Raw genomic sequence first — 23,151 nt, forward strand, 5'->3', positions numbered from 1 at the left:
CAAAGAATTTCATTTTTAGTCCTTAAAACATTTTCTTGACACTTTTGTATCATAAACTTGTTGAAAAGATAGTTTTAACCCAAAATTTATTTTGTTAACAACTTCAGCCCTTCCAGAATGGTGTCTCTCGGTTAGAACCCCATTTTTCGCAACTTTTACAGTTTTGGTCCTTTTTGATAGTGAAAAGCATTTTTGACCCTTAAAATAGTTTTGTTATGCTAATTATCCCCTGTTTTACAGAAAGTTTTATTTCAGCCCCTTAAATTTGTCATTTTTCGCAATTCGAGGCTTATTGGGCCAAAAAGCCCAAAATTAGCCCATTAAGCTAAAAGTTTACATTTTAAAATCCTTTGAAAATTTTATTATTCAGAATAACAGTTATGAAAACTGTTTTGACTCTTTTGGCCCTTAAGAAACTGTGACTGGCCACTTTTAACCCTAGTTTTGTATACTTGACATTTTAAGCCCAAAAGTGGGTTTTTATGTTGAAATATGTTATCATAACCTTATAATTTATTATTCTTGACTTGATTAGTGTAGAATAACTTAGATTATATTTGTTTCTCTCCTTATACCATAGATCTCGAGATTTACCCCTTTTAGTTACATATTTATCACAAAACACATAAATATACACATACATGCATAAAATCACACATAGCATACATATACACATAAATCTACACATTTTCTTGTATTCTCCCCCATAAAACACATGAAAACCGAAAAGAGAGGGGTATGAAGCTCACCTTGAGTTGTGGTTTCGGTTTTGAAGAGAGGAATGAAGAAAATTTCGATCCAAGTAAACTTTCTTGGATGATCTCGAATTTAGAGGCTGCTAAGATGCAAGATCACAAGATCGCATGGATTTAGAAGAGATTTTTGATGAAATGAAGTAGTTAGATCATGGATTATGTGACAACCCAACGTTAAATCCGTCATAAAATTTCGTTTCCGCTAACGGAATATGTCATATATAAAAGTTCCGTAATTTGGAGTCGTAAAATAAATGAATATTTAATTATTTATTTATATTTCACGTAATTATCAATTTAGTAAAAATAAATATAACTCGTTAATGTTAGTTCCATTTAACGAAATAAAGGTATATTATTTTTCAACCACTTAACCCGGGTAAAAAGTTTAAACCCCGTTAAACTTTAGCAGCGGGTAGTCGTGTACCGTGTGCAATACCCGAGGCATATATAAGGAAGGTGAACACCTCTTTGAACTCTTTTACCACTCAAACACACTCTCTCTCTCACTACTTTCTCTCTCTAGACTCGTTTTCGGCTCAAAAACTGCAAATTCCGGCTTCCAAACGTAAGATCTTCCTCCCTAACTTGTTCTAAACATGCATCATAGTGGTTATAGCTCAAAAATCGTATGAATGGGACATGAACAAGGAGTTTACGGCCTAAGAAGCTCCTTAGGCCGTAAACACCCAAAATGTGCCAAAAAGTCCCAAATTTCCTTCTTTTAAGCTTGGATACTAGTTAGGGGTTTTACCTAGGAGTGTTTGAGCATCAAAACCATAAGTTTTAGGGCACTAAGGAGGGTTTACGGACCAAGCACATGCTTAGGCCGTAAACACCCTTTTTCCATGTAAAATGCCCCAAAAACCCTTCCAATGCATGTTTAGGCTTGGGATATGATTTTAGGAAATTCCATTTCGAGTTTGGGACCATTAAACATCACATTTTGAGGGGTAATTTAGAGTTTACGGCCCAAGATTAAGCTAGGACCGTAAAATCCCCCAAACCTCACCAAATGAGGGTTTAAACCCCCTAATTAGCCCTAGACCTTCACTAGAAAATTAAAGGGATTGATTTAAGGGTCTTTGCATCAAATTTGGGGAGTGAACAAGAGTTCACGGCCAAGACATGAGGCTTACAGCCTTAAACTCCCAAGGAGTGGCCTTTGGGCCGTAAAGTCCAAGGGAGTAAACTCTTGGAGTCCCTAGTACCCCCTTTTTGGTCTTGTACAATCCCCGAGAACCACTTCGAATCCATAAGACCCCGAATCAATTTTAGAATATGTAAATGTTTTAATAAAAAGTATAAATGACTAATTTCTTGTAAAACAAATATCTCATATGTTAATAGGGTCTTAAAAGGTGTACAAGTCCTTAATTGACACCAAACGCTCAACCGACACTTTCACCCGATTTACTCGATTTCAGGTGAGTTCATACCCCTTAATGAACCTTTCTAATGTTTTCATATGTTTTAGGGGGGGATCCAAGTCAAATATACATTTTTATGAAAGTCAATCACATGTGATTTACTACTCGTAGTTCAAATCACATGTGATTTATCACTATGCTTTATAAAAGAACTTTACGTTTTCAAAACTACTTTGGATAAATAAACTATTTTCTAAATGCTTTCTTCGGTCAAGATTTTTATTAAATTACTTTTCTTATAAAATGTATCTACACTATATATTTATATAAGTAAGACTTGAAGGACTTAGGACCGATAGCTCGCCTTATTTCCTGTTCTTGTTTGATTGTGGGCTTAGGGTATTTGATATCCGTCCGACTGTCGTTGATTTCTTAGTTATATATCATGTATATTGGTGTTAGGTACGAGCATTTTCATCTCATTCGATGCCTATATTACTTAATTGTCAAGAACCATACACACTAAGTTAACTATAATAGGTATAGTTAAGGCCACTACTACTCGTTACAGCTACTACTATACTTACTATAATTCATACTATTACAAAACGATACACGAACAAGTGAACACACTATGAGCTACATAAAAGTCTACTACACTATAATACAAGAGAAAGCACTAATCTGGAAGATAACACACTAACTCTCTACAAGATACTCTACGCGCTACATACTGTGACCAGAGCTTTCCGGAAGGAAGGCGACGCTACATGTATAGATCTATACGGAGCAGACACTATTATATCCCGACTGTTAACCTCAGTTCGAGCCGAGCAGGCCCAGGGATGGCATTTCTTCACTACACTATGTATGACCGGGAAGGTCATGGGATCCCCTATTGTTCACACTATTGGTCACATAAAAAGAATACACTGTATCCACACTAAAATACTAAGACTAAAGTCTAAGTTAATATCCCGAAGTAAATAAGTATCTATTACTAATGGGAGTTTGCACCACTATTACTGACAACAGGCATAACTTTTCTTATTTACACCACGTACTGGAGATTTACTAATATACTTTTACAACAAATAGTTTTCAATGATGAATCTTACATGCAACTTAAAAGTTTTCACTTATGATGTACTTTCTGGAAAATATAGGATTTTCTAGGATTTTTCTACTACTTATAAATGTAAATTGCAGTTTTCCACACTATATGTTCTGATACATTTTATACAAAATTCACACTAAATTCTTATGAACTCACCAGCTTTATGCTGATGCTCGTTTTCAAAATAACTTGTATCCTCAGGTCAAAGATAGACAGGTATAGGTGCAACATTTTGGAGAAGATGGAGCATACAAGATCCATCTCTTATTTTTGTATTACTTTTGGTGTCTATTGGAACTTTGCAGAAAACACTTGTAATTAAACTCACTATGTAATGAGATGGTTGTATGTTTCTTGTTTTTACTATTATGGAATTATGATGATACTGTACTTGACGTCCTCCACCCCGAAACGTATTCCACCATTATCGGTTTTGAGGTGTGACAGATTGGTATCAGAGCATTGTTTATAGTGAATCAAGTATATCAACCTATAAAAGATATACGAACTATAAGCACTTCGGGACTAAAACACTCTGACCAAGAATATATATTGTTAAGTATTTAAAAGATTTAACTAAGTATATATACACACACCTCTATAAAACACAGAAGTCAGTATCACACTAGAACAGAACAAAAGTATTAAGATTGTTGGACAACACAATTGGGCTTAGAGACATATAGTCACATCTGGGGGGATGTAGCCTGATCAACTATATTTTTCCTGGGAGTGACTAGCATGTGCCTAAGTTTGGTTGTGGTGTTGCAACAAGTCTAAAACTTACCAACACTACCACAATAACGTTAGCATAAGAATACTATAGGAGTATTTTTTACCTCTAAAATATACATATGTGAGAACTAAAAAGGATCGTTACTAGTAGAGCAATAGTTGCTAAATGGATACTTTCCGGTTACCTGTGATTAGGGCGTTATAGACTTAGAATCTGTGATCTTTGCTTTATTTCCTGTTCCTTCTTTGGTTGTGGACTTAGAGTTAGGGTCACTTATTCGACGGACTATCCTGCCCCGGTCACATGTAATTAGTATGCATTATGCAAGTATTGGTCTAACTCGTGGCGATCATCTTATAAGTATTTTAGGTTAGTACGTCTATTAATCTTCTTTTCCCCTTTCTTGCGTAGATAGCATGGTTGGCTTCCATCTTCCCGGCGATCCGTACTACCCAAACCAGGGCAATGGAGGATGGCTCGACGAAGAGTCGGATGATGATCACCAGATCCCTCTGGATGACCACCGAGCAGAAGGCTTTTCGGATAGCTCCGACTCCGAGCCAAAAGTTAACAACCTACCTCCTGAAGCTCCGAACCCCAACCCCCGTCCGGCATATCAGGGTCCCACTCCCCTGTGGGCAATATCCTTGAACCGATGGAGCGAGGAGCAGGGCCATCCTTTACCTTTCAATGGAGACCGAAGCTTCTACAACATAAGCGAAGGAGGATCAGCGGATCGGGTTCTGCCCATCATGGTCCGAAGGATTGCAAGGAATGTCGAGCAGGGTCAAGCAACCATTGGTCGAGTTGTAGAAGTGGATGCCAACTCGAATCTCAACATTGTTCGCATCCGCCAACTTGAAGAAGCCATGGACAGGACAAGGAGGACCAACGAGGCTCTGCAGCATCAACTAGCTGCATCCCGAGCCGAAGTTAGGGAACTCCGAGCACGTCAAAGGGCTCATGAACGACACCTTCAAGAAGTTATGCGTCAGCTAGCGGATCTGAGGATTCGCCCAACAAGTAACCGTCGCCAGTAGAAGACATCTAGTTACCTCACTCTTTTGTTTAAAGGACTAGCCTTCCCTCTTTATGTTTCGTAGATCACTTGTCGGTAAACATTCCTAGCTTAAAAGTACTCTAACTAGACCTCTAGACTGCCAAAATTTTCCTTATGGGTTGATGTAAGACCTACTGTTAGGCCATTTTTCATGAACTTGTATTACATCATTAATACCAGTAAATTGGCAGTTAATGATGGGTTTTTGGCTATAAGAACATCCTATGTGCTCATACAAACCCTAATGCTTGGATCTAGGTTTCTCTATTGTACATGCAAGTTATCCAAGACTATAAACCCTAATTCTAGCATTCAAGTAATCATATTAACATGAGAATAGGTTTAAGATATTACCTTGATTGTTATGTAGCAATAACAATCCCAATTCCTCCTTGTATTGACTTTAGAAAGCTTAGAGTCACAAATGTCACTCCTCTAATGGTTCACAAACACCAAGAGCAAGAGGATGAAGAGGAGAGGTGAAGGAGGCTGCCCTAAAACGTGTGAAACCCTAGAAGAAGTCTTGGCCACGTTTTTGGGGCATAAGGGCTCTATATATAGTGAGACTATTAGGGTTATCTAACAAGGAAACCCTAATTTGGATGCTTAAGCCCTAAGCAACCCATGGATCCCTTTCCTTAAGGCCTTGGGCGATTTCTTATGGGTTTACCCATAGAATTCGTCCACTCCTTAATATAAGGCAATCCATGGCCCAATTGCAATTATCTTATAATTACAATTCCAGTCCCTTAAGTTTAATTAATCTCTTTTAGTCACAAAACTAATTACCAATTAATTATTGACTAATATTAATTAAACAATATGATTTCTTCTTTAATATATTATTCTCATAATATATTAATAAATCATATATTCATCCTATCAAGTTGCTTTGGTGAAGGCAACCCAAAAGGACCATGCACCATCGGGTCAAGTACATACCAAAATAGTTATGGACTTAGACACTAATCCAACAGTTAACTACTCTATTGCTATGTCTCTCATTTTGATCTTTGGATTATGTTGATTTAATCCATGAAACACTCTATTCATATTCGCAATAGACTCTTACTAATTGCCATCATTTCTATGATCTTCCAGTGAAAAATGCCTCCACGAAAGCGTCCAAACAGAGGAAGACCAGCAACTCAAACCCCTCCTCCGCCACCTCCTCCTCCGTAGTTCGATCCAGTGCTGTTCCAAACGGCTGTGACTGCAGCTGTAACAGCAGCCATGGCTCAAATGAACTCCGGTGATGCGAGCGGTGGTAACTCTAGATTTGGTGAAGTCCATCAAAGGGTGCAGGGATGCACTTACAAGGACTTCATGAACTGCAAACCTACCTTCTTCGATGGTACCGGAGGAATTCTGGCATTGTCTCAATGGTTTGAAAGAACTGAAGCTGTCTTTGAAATGTGCTCTTGCCCCGAAGAGAGCAAAATCAAGTTCGCTACTGCCACCCTCACTAACAGAGCCTTGACATGGTGGAACGGCCATGTCAGTGCACTCTCCTTGGTAACAGCCAATGCCATGGGCTAGGACACTCTGAAGGATCTCATGAGAAGGGAGTACTTCCCTAGGGGCAAAATTCAAAAACTTGAGGAGGAACTCTGGAACCTCAAGATGAAAGGGACCGATATAACAACTTACACGGCTAGGTTCTACGACTTGGCGGCTATGTGTCCCAATATGATCCCATCTGTAAGAAAGAAGATTGAACGATAAATTTGGGGTTTAATGCCCCCATATCAAGGAAACGTTCTAGCCTCACGCCCTACCACCTTCGACAGCGCCGAGGAATTGGCCCAGAGTCTAATCAATCATGAAGTCTCTTCCACTCCAGCAACAACAACTACAATTGCCACTGCACCGCCCGATTCATCTGACAAAAAGAGGAAGCGTTGGGATAAGAAAAAGGGAAAGAAAACTCAAACCTCCTCCAAGGATCAACAAATTGTGGCTGTCCATGCTGCCACCACTCCAACCACACTTGCACCAGCAAGGGCTTACATTGGGAATCTGCCCAAGTGTTCCAAGTGCTCCTTCCACCACCATGGCCCCTGCCGCGAATTACAGTGCTCCAACTGCGGCCGGAAGGGCCATACTGTCCGGTTTTGCAGGGCCCCTCCCAAACCTATCTCGCAAGTTCCCGCTTCGGGAGTGACCCAGACTTGTTATGGCTGCGGTGAGGCTGGCCATTTCAAGAAAAACTGCCCGAAGGCTGGGAATACAGGAGGAACTGGAAGACTACTCGCTATTGGTCACAACGAGGTAGTAGCGGATCCCACAGTAGTCACAGGTACGTTTATTCTAAACAACTCTTATGCCCGTGTCTTATTTGATAGTGGTGCAGAAAGGAGCTTCATAAACCAAAACTTTAGACACTTACTTTAAAAATCCTCGAAACCACTAAAAGAAACATTCGTCGTGGAAATGGCTAACGGGAAGACCAAAAGCTCTAACGAAATCTACATAGGCTGTACCCTCACGTTAGACGATCACTCATTCCCAATCGACCTCATACTAGTCTCTATCAAGAATTTCGATGTCATTGTTGGCATGGACTGGTTGAGTCTTCATTGCGCCGATATCCTATGCTTCGACAAATCCATTCGCCTGAATCTTCCAAATCACGAAACTCTATTGATCTATGGAGACAAACCCGGTACGAGCCTTCGTATCATCTCCAGTATTCAGGCCCAGAAATATTTGCGTAAGGAATATCGCGCCTTTCTGGCTCACGTCGTCGACACAAGCCAGAAAGCGAAAAATCCAAAAGACATCCCCGTTGTATGCGATTTCCCTGACGTCTTCCCAGAGGATCTCCCAGGTTTACCTCCCAAATGTCAGGTTGAGTTCAGAATCGACCTAGTCCCAGGAGCTACCATCGTAGCTAAGTCGCCCTATCGTTTAGCGCCTGTCGAGATGCAAGAACTATCCGGTCAACTTAACGAGCTGCTCAGCAAGGGCTTCATAAGACCGAGCTTCTCACCCTGGGGAGCTCTGGTTTTGTTCGTAAAGAAGAAAGACGGATCGTTCCGTATGTGCATCGATTATAGGGAACTCAACAAACTCACGGTCAAAAATCGCTACCCTCTCCCTTGTATCGACGACCTATTCGACCAACTACAAAGGGCGAGTTATTTTTCCAAGATTGATCTCAGGTCCGGGTACCACCAGTTACGGGTGCTTGAAGTGGATGTTTCGAAGATAGCTTTCCGAACCCGTTACGGGCACTTCGAGTTCGTGGTGATGCCCTTTGGACTGACTAACTCCCCCGCAATGTTCATGGACTTGATGAATAGAGTATGTCATTGATACTTGGATCAATTCGTCATCATCTTTATTAACGATATACTCGTCTACTCTCGGAGCGAGGAAGAACACAGGGATCATCTACAACGAGTCCTGGAAACCCTGCGATCAGAGAAGTTGTATGCGAAGTTCTCTAAGTGCGAATTTTGGATCCGAAGAGTTGAATTCTTAGGACACGTGGTTGGTGAAGACGGAATCCACGTGGATCCCTCCAAAATTAAAGCTATTGAGAACTGGTCAGCACCGAAGACGCCTATAGAAATTCGTCAATTTCTAGGCCTCGCTGGCTACTACCGCAGATTCATCCAAAACTTCTCTTGGATTGCGAAACCTCTCACCATGTTGACACAGAAGGGCGTAACATTCGACTAGGAGGAGAAACAAGAGAAGGCATTCCAGACCCTGAAGCGAGCCTTATGCACCACACCAGTATTATCCCTTCCCGAAGGAACAAAAGATTTTGTTGTATATTGCGATGCATCGAATCAGGGGCTCGGTTGTGTCTTGATGCAATGAGTTAAGGTCATCGCCTATGCCTCAAGACAGCTAAAGACACATGAGGTAAACTACACTACTCACGACCTCGAGTTAGGAGCAGTCGTCTTCGCACTAAAAATCTGGAGACATTACTTGTACGGCACGAAGAGCATATTGTACACCGATCATAAAAGCCTCCAAGACATATTGAACCAGAAAGAGCTCAACATGAGACAACGCCGGTGGGTCAAACTACTCAATGACTACGACTGTTAAATTCGTTACCACCCGGGAAAAGCCAACATGGTAGCCGACGCCCTAAGTAGAAAAGAGTATTCTGGTCGAAGAACCAAGTCGTTAACAATGACTATCCATTCGCACCTATCCGCACAGATCAAGGAGGCTCATCTTGAAGCCTTAAAGCCTGAGAATGTGACGGGAGAATCCCTGCGCATAATGGATAAGAGTTTGGTGGTCAAGGGTGACGGACCCTACTATCTCATGGACCGAATCTGGACTCCACGCCACAGAGGTTTCAGAGATTTGGTCATGAATGAAGCACACAACACTCGATACTCCGTCCACCCAGGTTCGGATAAGATGTATCTGGATCTCAAAAAGTTATACTGGTGGCCAAACATGAAAGCAGAGATAGCTACCTTCGTGAGTAAGTGCCTTACTTGCGCGAAGGTCAAGGTCGAATACCAGAAGCCATCAGGTCTCCTTCAACAACCGGAGATACCAGAATGGAAGTGGGAGCGGATCACGATGGATTTCATAACCAAGCTGCCCAAGACAACGGGTGGGTTGGATACCATTTGGGTCATCGTCGACAGATTGACCAAGTCTGCACACTTCCTACCCATCAAGGAGACGGACAAGATGGATAAACTCACAAGAACATACATTAAGGAAATAGTACGGCTGCATGGTGTCCCTATATCTATTATCTCAGATAGAGATAGTAGGTTTACCTCAAGATTTTGGCAATCACTACAAAAGGCACTAGGGACGAGGCTGGACATGAGTACAGCCTACCATCAACAGACTGACGGACAAAGTGAGAGGACGATCCAAACCTTAGAAGATATGCTGCGAGCTTGCGTGATTGACTTCGGAAAATCGTGGGATACACACTTACCCCTTGTGGAGTTTTCCTACAACAATAGTTATCATACGAGCATCAAGGCTATTCCATTCGAAGCCCTCTACGGCCGGAAGTGCAGATCCCCTTTGTGCTGGGCTGAGGTGGGTGACACTCAGTTAGTTAAAGGAAGAGTTCCTGACAGCGCTCTCACTGGTCCAGAGATCATTCGAGAGACGACCAAGAAGATTGTACATATTCGCGAACGATTAAAAGCCGCTAGGGATCGATAGAAAAGCTATGCAGACAAGCGAAGAAAACCCTTGGAATTCCAGGTGGGAGACCGAGTACTTTTGAAGGTCTCGCCCTGGAAGGGCAAGATACGCTTCGGAAAGCATGGAAAGCTGAACCCAAGGTACATAGGGACTTTTGAGATTCTCGCTAGAATCGGCCCTGTAGCTTACAAACTCAACCTACCCCATGAGCTAAGTAACATACATCCTACCTTCCACGTCTCAAACCTGAAGAAATGCCTGTCCGACGAGACTCTAGTGATTCCACTTGACGAGATCGAGGTCAACGAGAGCCTCAACTTCGTGGAAGAGCCTGCGGAGATTATGGATCGAGAAGTAAAACGAACGAAACAAATCTGCATCCCAATTGTGAAGGTACGGTGGAACGCCAAGCGGGGACCGGAATTCACTTGGGAACGCGAGGATCAAATGAAACTCAAATATCCCCATCTCTTCGCTTAGTAGTTCTGTAATAACTTATCTGTTTGAACTCTAAATTTCGGGACGAAATTCCCCTAACGGGGGGATGATGTGACAACCCAACGTTAAATCCGTCATAAAATTTCGTTTCCGCTAACGGAATATGTCATTTATAAAAGTTCTGTAATTTGGAGTCGTAAAATAAATGAATATTTAATTATTTATTTATATTTCACGTGATTATCAATTTAGTAAAAATAAATATAACTCGTTAATGTTAGTTCCATTTAACGAAATAAACTTATATTATTTTTCAACCACTTAACCTGGGTAAAAAGTTTAAACCCCATTAAACTTTAGCATCGGGTAGTCGTATACCGTGTGCAATACCCAAGGCATATATAAGGAAGTTGAACACCTATTTGAACTCTTTTACCACTCAAACACTCTCTCTCTCACTACTTTCTCTCTCTAGACTCGTTTTCGGCTCCAAAACCGCAAATTCCGGCTTCCAAACGTAAGATCTTCCTCCCTAACTTGTTCTAAACATGCATCATAGTGGTTATAGCTCAAAAATCATATGAATGGGACATGAACAAGGAGTTTACGGCCTAAGAAGCTCCTTAGGCCGTAAACACCCAAAATGTGCCAAAAGGTCCCAAATTTCCTTCTTTTAAGCTTGGATACTAGTTAAGGGATTTACCTAGGAGTGTTTGAGCATCAAAACCATAAGTTTTAGGGCATTAAGGAGGGTTTACGGCCCAAGCACATGCTTAGGCCGCAAACACCCTTTTTCCATGTAAAGTGCCCCAAAAACCCTTCCAATGCATGTTTAGGCTTGGGATATGATTTTAGGAAATTCCATTTTGAGTTTGGGACCATTAAACATCACATTTTGAGGGGTAATTTAGAGTTTACGGCCCAAGATTAAGCTAGGACCGTAAAATCCCCCAAACCTCACCAAATGAGGGTTTAAACCCCCTAATTAGCCCTAGACCTTCACTAGAAAATTAAAGGGATTGATTTAAGGGTCTTTGCATCAAATTTGGGGAGTGAACATGAGTTCACATCCAAGCCATGAGGCTTACGGCCGTAAACTCCCAAGGAGCAGCCTTTGGGCCGTAAACTCCAAGGGAGTAAACTCTTGGACTCCCTAGTACCCCCTTTTTGGTCTTGTACAATCCCCGAGAACCACTTCTAATCCATAAGACCCCGAATCAATTTTAGGATATGTAAATGTTTTAATAAAAAGTATAAATGAATAATTTTTTGTAAAACAAATATCTCATATGTTAATAGGGTCTTAAAAGGTGTACAAGTCCTTAATTGACACCAAACGCTCAACCGACACTTTCACCCGATTTACCCGATTTACTCGATTTCAGGTGAGTTCATACCCCTTAATGAACCTTTCTAATGTTTTCATATGTTTTAGGGGGGGATACAAGTCAAATATACATTTTTATGAAAGTCAATCACATGTGATTTACTACTCGTAGTTCAAATCACATGTGATTTATCACTATGCTTTATAAAAGAACTTTACGTTTTCAAAACTACTTTGGATAAATAAAGTATTTTCTAAATGCTTTCTTCGGTCAAGATTTTTATTAAATTACTTTTCTTATAAAATGTATCTACACTAATATATTTATATAAGTAAGACTTGAAGGACTTAGGACCGATAGCTCGCCTTATTTCATGTTCTTGTTTGATTGTGGGCTTCGGGTATTTGTTATCCGTCCGACTGTCGTTGATTTCTTAGTTATATATATCATGTATATTGGTGTTAGGTATGAGCATTTTCATCTCATTCGATGCCTATATTACTTAATTGTCAAGAACCATACACACTAAGTTAACTATAATAGGTATAGTTAAGGCCACTACTACTCGTTACCACTACTACTATACATACTATAATTCATACTATTACAAAACGATACATGAACAAGAGAACACACTATGAACTACATAAAAGACTACTACACTATAATACAAGAGAAAGCACTAATCCGGAAGATAACACACTAACTCTCTACAAGATACTCTACGCGCTACATACTGTGACCAAAGCTTTCCGAAAGGAAGGCGACGCTACATGTATAGATCTATACGGAGCAGACACTATTATATCTCGACTGTTAACCTCAGTCCGAGCCGAGTAGGCCCAGGGATGGCATTTCTTCACTACACTATGTATGACCGGGAAGGTCATGGGATCCCCTATTGTTCACACTATTGGTCACATAAAAAGAATACACTGTATCCACACTAAAATACTAAGACTAAAGTCTAAGTTAATATCCTGAAGTAAATAAGTATCTATTACTAATGGGAGTTTGCACCACTATTACTGAAAACAGGCATAACTTTTCTTATTTACACCACGTACTGGAGATTTACTAATATTCTTTTAAAACAAATAGTTTGCAATGATGAATCTTACATGCAACTTAAAGGTTTTCACTTACGATGTACTTTCTGGAAAATATAGGATTTTCTAGGATTTTTCTACTACTTATAAATGTAAATTGCAGTTTTCCACACTATATGTTCTGATACATTTTATACAAAATTCACACTAAATTCTTATGAACTCACCAGCTTTATGCTGATGCTCGTTTTCAAAATAACTTGTATCTTCAGGTCAAAGATAGACAGGTACAAGTGCAACATTTTGGAGAAGATGGAGCATACAAGATCCATCTCTTATTTTTGTATTACTTTTGGTGTCTATTGAAACTTTGCAGAACACACTTGTAATTAAACTCACTATGTAATGAGATGGTTGTATGTTTCTTGTTTCTACTATTATGCAATTGTGATGATACTGTACTTGACGTCCTCCACCTCGAAACGTATTCCGCCGTTATCGGTTTTGGGGTGTGACAGATTAAACATCAGCTTACCTTAAATTTGTGATATTAAGAAGAGATTTCCTTGTAGCCCTTGTGATTCTCGAAATTTTTGAGGGAGAGTGTAAGGATAAAATTTGTCAACTCCTCTTTCTCTTATGGGTTTGGGCCGAGAATGGAGAGGGGAAGAGATAAAATTTGGGCTTTTTGCCCTTAAGCCCATATTATAGTTAAGTTAGATGATGCTTGGCCCAAATAAATCCAAGTAATATTTTTATGACCTATTCGGGCTAAATTAAATTGGTTGTGACCCATTAAGGCCCAAAATATTATGTTTAATGTATATGGGTCCAATTAGGGTCCATTAAAAAGTTCTAGGTTCAAGATGGATAAATTGGAAGCTTATTAGTCCATTAGGCCCAATAAGGAAATCCTAGTCCAAAATGGACTTAAACCGGGATTTCAAAGGTTTCCAATTCTTTGTTGACCATTTGTAGTGCTAGAATGAAGTATTTGATAAAGTTTTTTTTGTTATAGAATAAGCATCATGCATGCTTTCATGTTATTGATTCATAGTTGTTATAGGTGTTGTAGTTACAAGACACCAAAATTCCTAGTTGTGACATCATCCCCCCGTTAGAGGGAATTTCGTCCAGAAATTCTTTTGAAAGCTAGATTTGAGAATGCGAGAATAGATGAGGGTACTTCTGCTTCATTTGATCTTCGCGTTCCTATGTGAATTCTGGTCCGCATCTCGCGTTCCATCGAACTTTAACAATTGGAATGCAACTCTGCTTGGTACGCTTCACCTCTCGGTCCATGATTTCAACTGGCTCCTCGATGAACAGAAGGTTCTCATTGATTTCGATCTCCTCTAAATGAATGACGAGAGTCTCGTCGGATAAGCACTTTTTTCAAGTTGGAAATGTGGAACACAGGGTGTACACTACTGAGCTCAGCGGGTAGCTGCAGTCTATAAGCCACTGGACCGATCCGGGAAAGAATCTCGAAGGGTCCAATGTATCGAGGGTTCAATTTTCCCTGCTTCCCAAAACGAATCACTCTATTCCAATGAGAGACTTTTAGTAACACCCTATCTCTGACTCTAAATTCCAAGGGCTTTTGTCCTTTATCGATGTAGCTCTTTCGTCTGTCTCGTGACGATTGCAGTCGTGCTCTGATCTGAATTATCTTCCTGGTCGTCTCGCGTATGCTTTCCAGTCCCATTAAAGCGTTATTCAACATTTTCCCTCTCGCTAGTTGGGTGTCTCCTACCTCAGCCCAACACAATGGTGATCTACATTTACGCCCATATAATGCTTCGTAAGGAGCAACTTTGATACTCGAGTGATAACTGTTGTTATATGAGAACTCGATCAAAGGTAAGTAGGTATCCCATGATTTTCCAAAGTCTATCACACACGCTCAGAGCATATCTTCTAGTGTTTGAATGGTTCGCTCACTTTGACCATCCGTTTGTGGGTGGTAGGCCGTGCTCATGTCGAGTTGTGTTCCCATAGCTTTCTGAAGCGATTGCCAAAAGCGGGATGTAAACCTACTGTCTCTATCTGAGATGATACATACAGGTACTCCGTGGAGTCTCACGATTTCCTTGATGTAGATTCTTGTCAGGCGCTCCATCTTGTATGATTCTTTTATTTTTAGGAAATGGGTGGATTTCGTTAGTCTATCAACTATTACCCAGATCGTGTCCAAACCATCCGTCGACTTGGGTAGTTTGGTCACAAAATCCATGGTAATCCTTTCCCATTTCCACTCTAGAATTATTGGTTGCTGTAGTAATCCGGAGGGCTTCTGATATTCCACCTTTACCTTAGCACAAGTAAGGCATTTGCTAATGTAAGTGGCAATCTATGCCTTCATATTAGGCCACCAATAATGTTGGTTAACATCCAAGTACATTTTGTCTGAACCCGGATGGATGGAGTATCGCGTCTTGTGGGCTTCGTACATTTTGTCTGAACTCTGAATCCCCCAAGTTTAGGGACCTATATGCGGTTCATGAAGTAATATGTTCCATATTCCTTCACTTCCAAGTTCTTCTCCAGCCACGTAACGCTTCACTTGTTTTGTTTTCCGCCTTCATGGCATCTGACTGGGCTGTCCTGATTTGTGAGGTCAGGTGGGATTGAATGGTTGTTGAGAGAGTTTTCACACGAAGATTTGAGTATTCTTTTCGACTCAAGGCATCGGCTACCACGTTAGCCTTGCTTGGGTGGTACTTGATTCCGCATTTGTAGTCGTTTAGCAGTTTGACCCATCTTCGTTGCCTCATGTTTAGCTCTTTTGGATTCAAGATGTGCTGGACACTCTTGTGGTCAGTGAAGATAGTGCACTTGGTACTGTAAAGGTAGTGTCTCCAAATCTTCAGGGCGAAGACCACTACTCCCAGCTCCAAATCGTGGGTCATGTAATTCACTTCGTGAGTCTTTAGTTGCTGGGACGCATAAGCTATCACCTTTCCACGCTGCATGAGTACACAACCTAAACCCTGATTTGACACATCGCAGTAGACTATAAAGTCTTCCATTCCACCGGGTAGCGATAGCATCGACGCACTGTAGAGTGCTTGCTTCAGAGATCGAAACGCGGATTCCTGTTTGTCCGTCCATACGAAGGGTACGCCCTTTTGTGTAAGCATGGTAAGCGGTTTGGCCGTCTTAGAGAAGTTCTGGATGAATCTCATGTAATAGCCTGCGAGACCCAGAAATTGGCGAATTTCTGTGGGTGTTGTTGGAATTGCCCATCCTTCGATGGCTTGGATTTTAGAAGGACCCACATGAATTCCTTCCTGACTAACAACATGGCCCAAAAAGTTCACACTTCGGAGCTAAAACTCGCACTTGGAGAGTTTTGCGTATAACTTTTCGGTTCGCAGGGTTTCCAGGATTTGTCGAAGATGTTGGCCGTGTTCTTCTTCGTTTCGGGAATATACGAGGATATCATCGATGAAAATGATAATGAAGTTATTAAGAAAAGGTCAGAAGATTCGACTCATTAGGTCCATGAATGCCGCAGGAGCATTCGTTAGACCGAAGGGCATTACAACAAATTCGTAATGTCCGTAACGAGTTCGGAAGGCGGTTTTTGGAATATCCTCCTCCCGGACCTTGAGTTGATGGTATCCAGATCGCAGATCTATCTTTGAGAAGTTACTAGCTCCTTGGAGCTGGTCAAATAGGTTGTTGATTCGTGGAAGTGGATATCGGTATTTGACAGTGAGCTTGTTAAGTTCTCTGTAGTCGATACACATCCGAAAGGTACCGTCTTTCTTCTTGACAAAGAGAATCGGAGCTCCCCAAGGTGAGAAACTGGGTTAGATGAATCCTTTATCCAAAAGCTTGCTGAGTTGGCTGGACAACTCTTGCATCTTCGCAGGAGCCAATCTGTAGGGCGATTTGGCGATGGGGGTAGCTCCAGGTACAAGGTTAGTTCGAAACTCGACTTGTCTTTCTGGGGGTATCCCCGGAAGATCACCAGGAAAGACATCTGGGAACTCACAAGCTACTGGAATGTCTAGAATGTTGACCTTTTTCTTGGATTTATCTACTATGTGAGCCAGGAACGTCAAGTCCCTCTTTCGTTGGTACTTTTGTGCTTTAATGCACGAGATAAGACGAAGGTTCGTGCTAGGTTTGTCCCCGTAAATAACTAGGGTTTCGTAATTTGGGAGATGAAGGCGAACAGCCTTCTCGTGACACATAATTTCAGCATGGTGGGGGCTTAACCAATCCATGCCGATAATCACATCAAAACTCCTAATGGAAACATACATTAAGTTTATTTGAAAGACGTGATGATTTATGGCTAGGGTACATTCGATATAGATTTCCCAGTGGATTCTGTCTTCCCATTAGCCGTTTCCACCATGAAGGTTTCATTAAGCTTCTATGGTTGTTGATTTAACAAGTGTTTGAATTTATTGCTTACAAAACTCCGTTCTGCTCCGGTATCAAATAGGATGCATGCATAAGTGTGGTTTAGGATAAACATACCAGTAACAACAGCGGGATCCTGAATCGCTTCTCCCTGACCCATAGCTAGCACCCTTCTCGTTCCTGCGTTCCCAGGGTTGTTGGTGTTGGGGCAGTTCCGACGTATATGCCCCGTCCTTCCACATCCGTAGCAAGTGGGGCTTCATCTTGTGTTATTGCTGCTATTGTTGGTGTTGTTGTTGCAGTTGGTGTTGATGTTGTTGTTTCCTTGTGGTTGACTTTGGGGAGGATAGGTCCTGCAATACTTTGTCGTGTGACCCTTCCGATTGCAACTGGTGCAATGCATTTCTCTGCATTCTCCATTATGGTGGAGACCGCATTTGTTGCACTTTGGAAGTGTTGCCGAATACTGTCTAGGAGCACTTGGATTAGCTGAGGCTAGAGCATGTGGTGTGAAGGGTACTTGAGTGGTCGCGACATTGACCGTCACTGTTTATTGCTTCTTTGCTGATTCCGAGCCTTGTCGCCCTTTTCTCTTGTTATTATTTCCTTTCTTGTTGTCATTCTCTTTCTTTCCTTCAATTTCCGCTGGCTTCTCTCCCTTTTTGTTGTTGTGGTCGTACATTTTCTTGGCCAATCTCTTAGCACTGTCGAACGTTTCAAGTTTTGCAGCGATCACGTTTCCTTGAATTAGGGAGGTCAGCCCCCAGATGAATCGTTCGATTTTCTTCCCTTCAGACGTAACCGTGCCAGGGCACAATAATGACAGCTCGCTAAACTTTGATATGTATGCATCTATATCAGAGTTTCAGACGGTGAGATCCCACAACTCTTGCTTCATCTTCTGGATTTCTCCACGAGGGCAGTACTCAGCCATCAACATTTCCTTCAGCTCCGTCCATGGCATAGAGTTGGCTACAGGGAGAGTCATGGCCTCTGTATGTCCATTCCACCAGGTGAGAGCCTGGTTGACAAAGGTGCACGCGGCAAACTTCACTTTCACTTCCTCGGGGAATTCACATATTTCGAACACTGATTCCACCTTCTCAATCCACCTTTTCAGGGCTATCACACCACCTGTGCCATTAAAGGTTCGCGGCTTGGCATTGGTGAAATCTTTGTAGGAGCATGTTTTGGTCGGTCCTTGATTGATCCTGTTGTTTGAACTTCCTGCCCCTTGTCCGTTGACTCCTCCATTGTTTCCTTGGTGAATCTGTGCCATTGCTGCGGTGACTGCAGCAGACACAACTGCTTGGAATGAAGCTGAGTCATCTTCTGGAGGGGTTGGTCCAGGGTTACCGCGAGTTGGTCGTCGAGGCATCTTTCTGTCATGGAGTGGAAAGATGTTGAGTGCCTATGGTTTTGTGAGATTGTGATCCTATAAACTAGGTGTGTGGCACGAACTTAAGCAATTTCACAATTTAGCAAAGCATACAATCATGGATATATAACACATAGCAGATTACAACATCACAATAGAACACATAAAACCTTTCATTAATATTATCTACATTTTTGATACATGAAAATTTTGCTCAAAAGAGCATACATAAGTGGTGCAAATTCGTCAGCATAACGACTCTATGAGTAGTGTAATCAATTAAACATAGAGTCGGGGTACATAGCATAGATCCTAGTAACATAATGTTAAAGATGGGTACGACTAGTCCTAGTGATGGTGGGATGCGCCAGGGAGTGTCTGAGGAAGTGGACGCTCCCTGAAGATGAGCCACCTGTCGTTCCGCATCTCGGAGTCGAGCCTTCCACCTCACCTGTCTCATGTGGAACTCTCGGATAACCTCTCACGTTTCCTGCTCTGCACACTTGACCCTAGTCCGCATCTGGTGCATCTGATCGGCGGTGCTCTGAGCTAGGTCGCCAGTGTTCCGCAATTGTCTCACCATGACCGGAAGAGCACGATCGGCCGGTCCTCAATTCATCAGGTCATAGAACTCGCGTGACATGCCGAACGGGGGTCGCTGTCCCTGCTGCCTGCTCCACCTCCAAAGGTCGATACCCCTGGGGGGTGTAGGACGAGTGGGGCCTAGCCGATAAGCGGGCACCCTCACTGGATAACGGGAGTTGATGACTTCGGAATCTGCATCCGAATCACCATCTTCGTTTTCGCTGGGTTCCTCCTCGAGACCTCCTTCGGCTTCCTCTTCCTCCTGGTCCACCACTGGCTCGGTAGGTCCGCCTTCGGCTTCCGCCTCAGGTTCCCCTTCGGATTCCTCCTCGGAGTCTTCCTCGGGTTCCTCTTCAGACTCCTCCTCGGATTCTTCCAACCATCCGTTATTCCCCTGATTAGGGAAATAAGGATCTCCGGGTGATGGAAACCAACCATGCTGTCTACGAGGGTGTATAAACATGCTAATATCATTCCTAAGATGTATAGATTGAGTTGTTGTACCCTTTTTGGTGATAAAGGGGTATGTTTTTAGGTTTTCCTACCATCGCGATTTCCTCGGGACACGTGATAGTTGTACCTTGGAGGAAATGTAGTTGATCAGACTACATCCTCTCCTTGATACAACCATGAGCATTCCCGGCTTACCCGAGATGATAGCATTATCTTGTTTGGTTTGGTATTATATCCTGTTTCCTAATTCACACAGGCAAAGATGTTTTATAGTTGTGTTTTTATTTGTTTAGTTTTGTTCAGAGTTGGGTTAGTCCCTTTTTGGTTTATAGTTGTATATCAATGTGTGGTTAGATATGCTAGTTCACTATAAACAATGCTCTGATACCAACCTGTCACACCCCCGAACCAGACGGCGGAAATGTCCGAGGGCTCGCATGACTTTAATTGAATATCATCACAATGAATATACATGAATCATAACATAAACGTCACCATGCATCAATTGATTACAACTGGAATTGTTCACATCAAGTACATTGTTTTAACATTAAACATTCATAACATAAATTGTTTGAGTGCTTTTAACAACCTAACATCCTAACATTACTTCATATTACTCTTCCGCTTACCTGTTACCTGAGAATACAAGTTATTTTGGAAAAACGTCAACATATGAAATGTTGGTGAGTTCATAAGCAATGTTGTGATAAAATGATTTGTGTAGTTTGTAAAACCCAGAAAATCCGATATTTTCTGAGAAGACTTTTGTTTATCAAAGTGTGAAGATCCATAAGTTGATGCATGAATGATTTCAAAAACATATATGTGAAGGGTATTTTGTATTATAGTTATAAAATTTCGAGCGAGTAGTATTAAATCCCCCGGAAAACCCGATGTTTTCCGATGTTGAAATGTATTCGTGATTACTGATTTTTGTATTGTCTTAACGAATGAATATTGATTACTCCACATTGTATATCGTCCTAATTTCTTCTACTTTGATTTCTCATAAGCCTTAGCGAACGAAGAGAAGAGGAGCATTATGTCCCACTACTATCGTAAGTACCTTAGGCTGTCGTGGATGCGAAAGACACGAGGGTTAACACGCATTTGATTACTGTGACCTTACTAGCTTTTCTAATGGGCCTCTAGGGCCCAATAGCATATAAAAGCTATTGAAAGTCCTTTTATAAAATATTGGGTCATGGAAGGCCTAATAACATATAAGCGTTATCCCTTTGGGCCCAAAGATCATGTTGATGGGCTTGCAAGGCCCAACGAGCATGATTTGAAACTCACAAGCCCAAAGTTTGAAGATTTACTCATTGTAGTTATCGCGTATCTATTGAAGTGTTTTGATTTAACGATTGTTGTTTTGTATTGATTCGAGACCGAATCAATTCGTTTATAACGATATTTGGTGTTGAATGTGTATTCGTTTTCTGTTTTGTCGGTAGTCGTGGATCTTGTATTTTGTCTTAATGAATTAATTTGTTTAAAAGTAGAATTTGACCTTTTCACTACCTTTCTTTTATAAAAATAACACTTTTAGTCCTTTATATCAAAGAATTTCATTTTTAGTCCTTAAAACATTTTCTTGACACTTTTGTATCATAAACTTGTTGAAAAGACAGTTTTAACCCAAAATTTATTTTGTTAACAGCTTCAGCCCTTCCAGAATGGTGTCTCTCGGTTAGAACCCAATTTTTCGCAACTTTTACAGTTTTGGCCCAAAATCTAAAAACTTTACATTTTTGGTCCTTTTTGATAGTGAAAAGCATTTTTGACCCTTAAAATAGTTTTGCTATACTAGTTATCCCCTGTTTTACAGAAACTTTTATTTCAGCCCCTTCAGTTTGTCATTTTTCGCAATTCGAGGCTTATTGGGCCAAAAAGCCCAAAATTAGCCAATTAAGCTAAAAGTTTACATTTTAAATCCTTTGAAAATTTTATCATTCAGAATAACAATTATGAAAACTGTTTTGACTCTTTTGGCCCTTAAGAAACTGTGACTTGGCCACTTTTAACCCTAGTTTTGTATACTTGACATTTTAAGCCCAAAAGTGGGTTTTTATGTTGAAATATGTTATCATAACCTTATAATTTATTATTCTTGACTTGATTAGTGTAGAATAACTTAGATTATATTTGTTTCTCTCCTCATACCATAGATCTCGAGATTTACCCCTTTTAGTTACATATTTATCACAAAAACACATAAATATACACATACATGCATAAAATCACACATATCATACTTATACACATAGATCTACACATTTTCTTGTATTCTCCCCCATAAAACACATGAAAACTGAAAAGAGAGGGGTATGAAGCTCACCTTGAGTTGTGGTTTCGGTTTTGAAGAGAGGAGTGAAGAAAATTTTGATCCTAGTAAGCTTTCTTGGATGATCTCGAATTTAGAGGCTTCTAAGATGCAAGATCACAAGATTGCATGGATTTAGAAGAGATTTTTGATGAAATGAAGTAGTTAGATCATAGATTAAACATCAACTTACCTTAAATTTGTGATATTAAGAAGAGATTTCCTTGTAGCCCTTGTGATTCTCGAAATTTTTGAGGGAGAGTGTAAGGATTTTCTAGAGAGAGTTTGAGAGAATGGAGATGAATTTTGAGAGTGTGTGTGTTGTGTTCGGCCGAGAGAAGAAGGGTGAGGGGAAAAGAGAAAGTTGATGAGATGTTTGCTTGGAAGCATGGGATTTGCATGGAAACCCACCAATTATTAGTGAGGTGGCAATAAGAAAGTCAAATCCTCTTTCTCTTATGGGTTTGGGCCGAGAATGGAGAGGGGAAGAGATAAAATTTGGGCTTTTTGCCCTTAAGCCCATATTATAGTTAAGTTAGATGATGCTTGGCCCAAATAAAGGAAAGTAATATTTTTATGATCTATTAGGGCTAAATTAAATTGGTTGTGACCCATTAAGGCCCAAAATATTATGTTTAATGTATATGGGTCCAATTAGGGTCCATTAAAAAGTTCTAGGTTCAAGATGGATAAATTGGAAGCTTATTAGTCCATTAGGCCCAATAAGGAAATCCTAGTCTAAAATGGACTTAAACCGGGATTTCAAAGGGTTCCAATTCTTTGTTGACCATTTGTAGTGCTAGAATGAAGTATTTGATGAAGTTTTGTTGTTACAAAAGAAGCATCATGCAGGCTTTCATGTTATTGATTCATAGTTGTTATAGGTGTTGTAGTTACAAGACACCAAAATTATTAGTTGTGACATCATCCCCTCGTTAGAGGGAATTTCGTCCCGAAATTCTTTTGAAAGCTAGATTTGAGAATGCGAGAATAGATGAGGGTACTTCTGCTTCATTTGATCT

General features: G+C 40.9%; 1 protein-coding gene across 1 annotated transcript; it reads right to left on the reverse strand.

Annotated features, from left to right (window-relative positions):
* Positions 1–17,934: 17,934 nt before the first annotated feature.
* Positions 17,935–19,810, reverse strand: LOC111909101 (uncharacterized). The gene is made up of 2 exons (XM_023904889.1): positions 19,459–19,810; positions 17,935–18,236 (listed from the first exon to the last, which is right to left on the reverse strand). Exons 1-2 carry the CDS (start codon positions 19,808–19,810, stop codon positions 17,935–17,937), a joined length of 654 nt encoding a protein of 217 aa, XP_023760657.1.
* Between the last annotated feature and the right edge of the window lie 3,341 nt (positions 19,811–23,151).

This window comes from Lactuca sativa, chromosome 2 (genome assembly GCF_002870075.4).
Source record: "Lactuca sativa cultivar Salinas chromosome 2, Lsat_Salinas_v11, whole genome shotgun sequence".
Taxonomy (NCBI): domain Eukaryota; kingdom Viridiplantae; phylum Streptophyta; class Magnoliopsida; order Asterales; family Asteraceae; genus Lactuca; species Lactuca sativa.